General features: G+C 39.4%; 1 protein-coding gene across 1 annotated transcript in view; it reads left to right on the top strand.

Moving 5' to 3' along the window:
• The window catches only part of LOC133616223 (uncharacterized), a 63,354-nt gene that overhangs the window by 27,674 nt on the left and 27,065 nt on the right, over positions 1–8,615 (top strand). The window contains exons 11-12 of the mRNA XM_061975391.1: positions 3,302–3,431; positions 3,532–3,714. Of these exons, the coding sequence (XP_061831375.1) occupies positions 3,302–3,431; positions 3,532–3,714 (313 nt within the window). The remainder of the gene's footprint in view (positions 1–3,301; positions 3,432–3,531; positions 3,715–8,615) is intronic.

The following is an 8,615-nucleotide window of genomic DNA, read 5'->3' as shown; positions in this document are numbered from 1 at the left end:
CCCGATTTCCACCCGGACAACATTAATGGGGGCGTGCCTTAAAGGCACTGCTCTTAGCGTCCTCTACAATCTGTCGTCACGTCCGCTTTTCCTCCATACAAATAGTGTGCCGGCCCAGATACACAATATATACGGCTTTCACACACACATAAGTTAATGCAACGCATACTTGATCAACAGCCATACAGGTCACACTGAGGGTGGCCGTATAAACAACTTTAACACTGTTATCAACATGCTCAACACTGTGAACTCACACCAAACAAGAATGACAAACACATTTCGGGAGAACATCCGCACCGTAACACAACATAAACACAACAGAACAAATACCCAGAACCCCTTGCAGCCATAACTCTTCCAGGACGCTACAATATAGTATTACCACCAAACACACCCCCCCCCCCCCCCCCCCCCCCCCCATCTTCCGAATTCAGAGGTCTCAAGGTTGGCAAGTATGCTCTAGTATACTCTGGACTGAAGTTGCTTGCCTTCATTGTTTTTGTATCTGTTGTTTTGAGGCATGTTTAAAAAAAGTACAAAATAATGCACTTTGTGAAAGTCAAAGTATAGTATTTCCCATAGTTGTAGTGAGTATCAGGATTATCACAGGGAGAGCATGTCCCAAATTCTAAGCTGCTGTTTTGAGGCATGTTAAAAAAATAATGCATTTTGTGACTTCAATAATAAATATGGCAGTGCCATGTTGGCACTTTTTTTTCCCATTACTTGAGTTGAAGTTGTTCTCTTATTTTGGAAAACCTTGTTACATTGTTTAATGCATCCAGCGGGGCATCACAACAAAATTAGGCACAATAATGTGCTAATTCCACGACTGTATATATCGGTATCGGTTGATATCGGAATCAGTAATTAAGAGTTGGACAATATCGGAATATCGAATATCGGCAAAAAAGCCATTAACGGACATCTCTACTTATCACACATCAATCTGTGCTGTTCATCATCTTGTTGAACTACGGCTCTTCACACTCCTGCACTTTTTCCACATTGTCCCAAAATGGAATACATTCATTTTTGTCCTCCAGGTTCTAAAAACAATACCCCATAATCACAATGTCAAAAGTTTTTTTAATTTTTTATTTATTTTGCAAATGTATTAAAAATGAAAAACTAAAAAAAATCACTGGTACATAAGTATTCACAGCATTTGCTCAGTACTTTGTTGATGCACCATTGGCATCAACCATCTCATCTCTGCAGTAATCCACCAATCAGGCCTGTATGGTATAATGGGCGGATGGAAGCCATTTCTTCTAAAAAATTGCCAAAATGCACCTGAAAGACTCTGAGACCATAAGAAAGTCTGATGGGACAAAGATTGAACTCCAGGCGTCTTGTTTAAAGGAAACAAGGCACCGCTTATTACCAGGCCCACACCATGGTGGTGACAGAGCATCATGCTGTGGGGATGTGTTTCAGCGGCAAGAACTGTGAGGCAGGATAGAGGGAATGATGAATGCAGCAATGTACGGAGACATCCTGGATAAAAACCAACGCTTCTCATCCAACCTGATGGAGCTTGGGAGGTGCTGCAAAGAGGAATGGGTGAAACCGCCCAAAGATAGGTATGCAAAGCTTGCGGCATTGTGTAATTAATGTCAAAGGTGCATCAACAAACTATTGGGCAAATGCTGTCAATATGTACATGTGATTGTTTATTTTTTTATTAAAATTTGCAAAATTTAAAAAACATACTTTTTCACATTGTCATTATGGATTATTGTCTGTACAATTTTGAGGACACCAATGTATTTATTCCATTTTGGAAAAAGGCTGTAGCATAACTTAATGTAGAAAAAGTGAAGCGCTGTGAATACTTTCTGGATGCACTGTATATCAACAAACAATGACGTCAAAATACATCCCACACAATTCCCTGCAATAATCAGTGTTGGGTTAGTTACTGAAAACCAGTAACTAGTTACAGTTACTAGTTACTTTATTTCAAAAGTAACTCAGTTACTAACTCAGTTACTTAAACCAAAAAGTAATGCGTTACTGTGAAAAGTAACTATTTAGTTACTTATATATATATTTTATTTATTTATTTTAAGGCCCCATTTAATGCCCTTTTAGCCTTCATTTTAGTACTGTTATTGCACTGGAGAATAATACAATCTGTTGATCAAGTTGACATGCATTTGCATCACTGAACTCTGCTAAGCAATGTGCTCTACATACAACACACAAAGACAAAGATATGTTTTAAAGGGCCAATTTGTTTCAGACCAGAACAAATTGACAAAACTATTTTAAATAGCTGCAACTTAACATACATAAGTAACAAACAGCATAATAACAACATAGCTGTAAAACAAGAAAGGCACACACTACATACATAAAGCCTAACCAGGCGTTTTCTCAAGGAATTCTGAAATAAAATCATGTCTGAAGCCCAGAACACTCTACACATTTCCCCACTTAGTTTAGAGAAAAGGAAATATTAGCCTGGCCCACTAGTATCCCTCTTTAGGTTTGTGAACCTTATAGTCTAAACATTTAGAGTGATGTGATAATCAAACACTCTAAAAGTTTAAAATGAAAGAGTATATAAGAGAATTGACAGAGTGTGTGTACCTTCAGTGTGCAGTGCCTCATTAAAATCCAGCCGCTGTTGGACGTGGAGGTGAAGTGTGTGTCTCTTTACTAGCTTCGTCAAAGCATGTTGTTTTTGTCGCTGTTTCAGCATATTTGAAACTTACATTCAACTAAAATGTTCTTTTCTTTGTGGTCGATAAAAGAAACGTACTGAAAATATCTCCATTTTAAGAAACTCGGCTTCGGGGTTCGCCATGACGTCTTGATAGTAGACACAGACACGCCCCCTCCCACACACACACACTCACACGCACACACACACGTACACACAGACAGCGCGCGGCGCGCCTCTTTTTTGTCGCCTCTTCAGCAGCGCTGCAACACTCAGATCTTCTCAGTTTCTAGCCGATACTACATAAAAAATAACGCAAAATAACGCAGTAACGCATCATGTAGTAACGGTAACGGAGTTACTGAATATAAAAAAATAACGCGTTAGATTACTAGTTACTGCCGATAGTAACGGCATTACAGTGACTAACGCGTTACTTTGTAACGCGTTAGTCCCAACACTGGCAATAATTATTACTATGTGTCCTGTGATTGACTGGCGACCTGTCCAAGTGTCTCCAGAAGTCTTCTGGGATAGGTTTCAGCTCACCCGCGACTCTAAAGAGGGCAAGCAGTATAGCAAATGGATGAATGAATGGATATTCAAAGACCGTGTTTATGATTTTAGGTTAGGTAATCTCTCATGCCTGGCAGAGCCAAGTGACCTCTTGGCATACAAAAGCAGCGAGTCCTTCAAGGTCATCTGGGACGTCATCATGAACTGCACTCGTGAAGGACTTAACTTGCCCAGTCACTTGGTAAGAACCGCAACATAATATAAATAAATCACTGTTTTGTGTCTCTAAAATGCATTCATCATTAAGTTGTCATAGATATTGCTCTCATGTTCTCTTCCAGACCTCCAGTTTTTTACTGAACGGCACCGAGCTGAAAGTCCCGTCTTCACTCAGTCCCGACAAACTGGCAGGTATCGCCCACCTGCTGCCCGCCCTGGGGGCCACGTTCCTGCAGGGACTCACACCATCGCAGCTCCTTGCAGCCCTCCCTGCCCTCAAAACTGTGTCTTTCAGTCCTGCACAGGTAGACCAGTGCACACATCTTACAGTACCGTAAGACAGTGTTCTCAGTTGTAATACACTTTTTCACCACCTGTGGCAGTAATGACAATTTCATACAAACAGAAGACGTTTCTTAAGCACAAAATGTATGACTAAAGTAGTGATACTGTTTTAATTTTATTGACGGTTTCCTTAAGAAACAGATTCATTAATAATTTATTATTTTAGCAAAACAAACATTTATTTTTTGTCAGTTATTTATGAGTCCCTTCTTATGCAGTATATATTTTTTTCTAATCAGCCTGACCTAAGCCTAAGGTTTAAGTGTTAAATAAACAATAGCCTTTGTGATTACCGTATTTTTCGGACTATAAGTTGCAGTTTTTTTCAGAGTTTGGCCGGGGTTGCGACTTATACTCAGGAGCGACTTATGTGTGAAATTATTAACACATTACCGTAAAACAGAGGTGGGACCAAGTCATTGTTTTGCAAGTCACAAGTAAGTCTCAAGTCTTTGCCCTCAAGTCCGAGTCAAGTCCCGAGTCAAGACAGGCAAGCCCCGAGTCAAGTCCAAAGTCAAGACTGGAAAGTCTCAAGTCAAGTCCTAAGTCTTGCATTTTGAGTTTCGAGTCCTTTCAAGTCCTTTTAACCACAGACTAATATATTAACACAGATTGTGTATGCTTTTCAAACGCTGTATTTATTTATTAAAACAAGTGCATTTTAAATTGCAGGAAAGAAAATTGTGCTGACATTGCACTTCATAATAGCACTATTAACCAGTCATTTTAAACATTAACTCATTCCTTTACAGAACAAACACATTGAAAAATAAAGTGCAAATGTACTTATTTGTACAAAAGTGTTAACATTGAAAAAACATGACATATACGTGAACATAACAAAAAAGTTGTACTTTTTATATGTCAGGGCCCTATGCTGCATTGCATTTGCAAAAGACCAAATTAGCCAAGAGTCTGTCAGTCATTTGTGCACGATGGGGGCGTAGTATGATGCCACCATGGCTGAAAACTCGCTCCACTGGAGCACTGGAGGCAGGCACTGCCAAGACTCTCATGGCCACTCGGAACAGTGAAGGAAGAGTCTTCATGTTCAATGCCCAGAACAAAAGGGGGGAGAGAGTTTTTTTGGGTTGGTGCACTACTTGTAAGTGTATCTTGTGTTTTTTATGTTGATTTAATTAAAAAAAGAAAAAATATATATATATATTTCTTGTGCGGCCCGATACCAATCGATCCACGGACCAGTAGCGGGCCGCGGCCCGGTGGTTGGGGACCACTGAGGTAAACAACCAACAGTATGTCAGAAAGCTAGCTAAAACGGTACACATATTCATAATATAGTATACATTTTAACTGACCTTTATTTTACTATTTTTGTCTTTTTTTAGGTGGCTAAAATACGCGGTGCTGCTGACCGCCGTCTAACGTTACGTGTGATATATTGACTAACGTAATTGCTTAAAAAAATCACTGAACAAAAAGTATGAATAAGGTAGTGAACTGCAACAGATTCCCGTGTTTGCAATAACGTTATAACGTTAGCAGTGAGTTTACAGCCTCACTGATTTAACTACACAGCAAATAAAAGTCACGTTACTTAGCCAATAAACGTTATCTTACATTCAAAACTTACCCTTCTTTGTGCAGCTTCAAATGCCGGACGAAGTTGGAAGTTGTTGCCTCTCCATCAGTAATTTTCGAACCGCATGTGTTGCATACTGCAAACCGTTTTGTGTTGACCACCTCGTAATTTTTATACCCAAACGAAATTATTTTAGGTATCATTTTTTGTTCACTGGCGTGTGGTTTGGACATGTCTTCTTCCTGCAATTTGATTGGATGAATGCTGTGTGATGAAAACAAAGTAGATCTAATTTGATTGGCTGTTGTACTGAGACCACACCAGCTGACACACGCAACGCTGATAGACAAGTACACAATGAAAAATACAGAGCGCTCCCGAATAACTTTTTCATCTTTGGGTTTTGGGGAAAGTAGCAAGTCATGTCAAGTCATGTCAATTCAAAAGGGTCAAGTCCAAGTGAAGTCACAAGTCATTGATGTTAAAGTCTAAGTCGAGTTGCAAGTCTTTTTACATTTTGTCAAGTCGAGTCTAAAGTCATCAAATTCATGACTCGAGTCTGACTCGAGTCCAAGTCATGTGACTCGAGTCCACACCTCTGCCGTAAAATATCAAATAATATTATTTAGCTCATTCACGTAAGAGACTAGACGTATAAGATTTCATGGGATTTAGCGATTAGGAGTGACAGATTGTTTGGTAAACGTATAGTATGTTCTATAGGTTATAGTTATTTGAATGACTCTTACCATAATATGTTACGTTAACATACCAGGCACGTTCTCAGTTGGTTATTTATGTGTCATATAACGTACACTTATTCAGCCTGTTGTTCACTATTCTTTATTTATTTTAAATTGCCTTTCAAATGTCTATTCTTGGTGTTGGGTTTTATCAAATAAATTTCCCCAAAAAATGCGACTTATACTCCAGTGCGACTTATATATGTTTTTTTTCCTTCTTTATTATGCATTTTCGGCCGGTGCAACTTATACTCCGGAGCGACTTATACTCCGAAAAATACGGTATGTTTATGTATGTAAATGTAAATGATATGGTTCCATGTCATTTGACAATATTTTTTGGTAAACTGTAAGTAGGTTAGATATTCAGTACAGGCCAAAAGTTTGGACACACCTTCTCATTTCAATGCGTTTTCTTTATTTTCATGACTATTTACATTGTAGATTGTCACTGAAGGCATCACAACTATGACACCTGTGAAGTGAAAACCATTTCAGGTGACTACCCGTTGAAGCTCATTAAGAGAATACCAAGAGTGTGCAAAGCAGTAATCAGAGCAAAGGGTGGCTATTTTGAAGAAACTAGAATATAAAACATGTTTTCAGTTGTTTCACCTTTTTTTGTTAAGTACATAACTCCACATGTGTTCATTCATAGTTTTGATGCCTTCAGTGACAATCTACAATGTAAATAGTCATGAAAACAAAGAAAACCCATTGAATGAGAAGGTGTGTCCAAACCTTAGGCCTGTACTGTATATTTTGAATATGATTAAAATCAAGCGTAAGATGACTAATTCAGGGTTGATAAGTGAGTGTGTCCCGGGCTCTTCTGTAGTGCAAAAGTTGGGCCCCAAGGTCAAAAAAGGTTAAGAACCCCTGCCGTAACACATATGGTTATCAAAACCATCAAAGTATACTGATCCATGCAGATGGATTTCTGTTTTTCTAGTCAACCATTTTTTTAAATTCAGGTCAATTGTCCTCCACAAGGCTCTGCTCGTCACACGCTCTGGTGCACTGCCAACAGGTGAGGAACAGCTGACAAGCAGGGAGAAGTCCTGACCTCTGAGGTGGCAGATGAGGGGAAGAGTTTTGCTGCCCCCACAGCTGTTATCTCAAAGGGGTTCTCACTTATTGACTGCTGTCTTGGCCTCGAATGCAGACCATAGTGGAGTGGATTAACCCACAAACCTGTCACACGTTCAAGCACAACTGAGGACATCCTTCCAAAGATGTTAAACCAGGGGTGTCAAACTCATTTTAGATCGCTGGCCACATGAAGAAAAATCTACTCCGGCACGATAACTTAAAAATAAAGACAACTTCAGATTGTTTTCTTTGTTTAGAAATAGAACAAAAAACATTCTGAAAATGTTTTTACACTTACATGTTGCTGTTAATAGTATTCTATCTTTATCTGTCATTATTTATACTTTCTGAATATATTATGTGATAATGTTCATCAGTCAACTCATTGGTGTTAAAAAAAACTCAACCCAATGGGACACAATGAGAAACCTTGAAGGGGACTGCAGATGTGGGGTAAAGGGTATTAAAAAGATAGTAAAAATGTGTTGAAAAGTTAGTAAACTTGTATTTCACAGGCCAGTTTTTAGTGCTTTAGCTGGGCCTATCCCAGCTGACTTTGTGCGAGAGGCGGGGTTAACACCCTAGACTGGTCACCAGCCAATCACAGAGCACATATAGCAGTGGTTCTTAACCTTGTTGGAGGTACCGAACCCCACCAGTTTCATATGCGCATTTACCGAACCCTTCTTTAGTGAAAAATAAAATTGTTTTTTTCAAATTCAAGACAAAGTTATAAGTTTTTTTTTACTGGTGCACAAAATTAACCGTGCATGAACATCACCTTGTTCAAAGAACAAAACCAACACAGTGCATTAACTCACAACAAATTACACACCTTACACACATTACCATGAATTGATTAACGTGGACCCCGACTTAACCAGGTTGAAAAACGTATTCGGGTGTTACCATTTAGTGGTCAATCGTACGGAATATGTACTGCACTATGTAAACTGTACTGTTTCATAAAATGTATTCTCTTCCTTTGCAATCTGCTAGTAAAAGTTTCAATCAATCAATCAAAAAAACCTGCAAATCAGATGGAAAATCAGAGGGAACATTGTTTGGGGGTATCCATAATACGCCGATAGAGAGAAGTTTTTATTTACACGATAATTCGGATGTGTCTATACCTAAGTGGCAGAGGCTCCGCCGAACCCCTGAGGCCGACTCACCGAAACCCTAGGGTTCGATCGAACCCAGGTTAAGAACCACTGACATATAGACAAACAACCATTCACACTCACATCCACAAGTGGTTAGAGTGTCCGCCCTGAGATTGGTAGGTCGTGAGTTCATACCAAAGACTATAAAAATGGGACCCATTACCTCCCTGCTTGGCACTCAGCATCAAGGGTTGGAATTGGGGGTTAAATCACCAAAAATAGTTCCCGGGCACGGCCACCGCTGCTGCTCACTACTCTCCTCACCTCCCAGGGGGTGATCAAGGGTGATGGGTCAAATGCAGAGGATAATCTCACCA

This window comes from Nerophis lumbriciformis, linkage group LG15, assembly GCF_033978685.3.
Source record: "Nerophis lumbriciformis linkage group LG15, RoL_Nlum_v2.1, whole genome shotgun sequence".
Classification (NCBI taxonomy): domain Eukaryota; kingdom Metazoa; phylum Chordata; class Actinopteri; order Syngnathiformes; family Syngnathidae; genus Nerophis; species Nerophis lumbriciformis.
The sequence above is the reverse complement of the archived record's forward strand: the minus strand, read 5'-3'. Positions and strand labels throughout refer to the sequence as shown.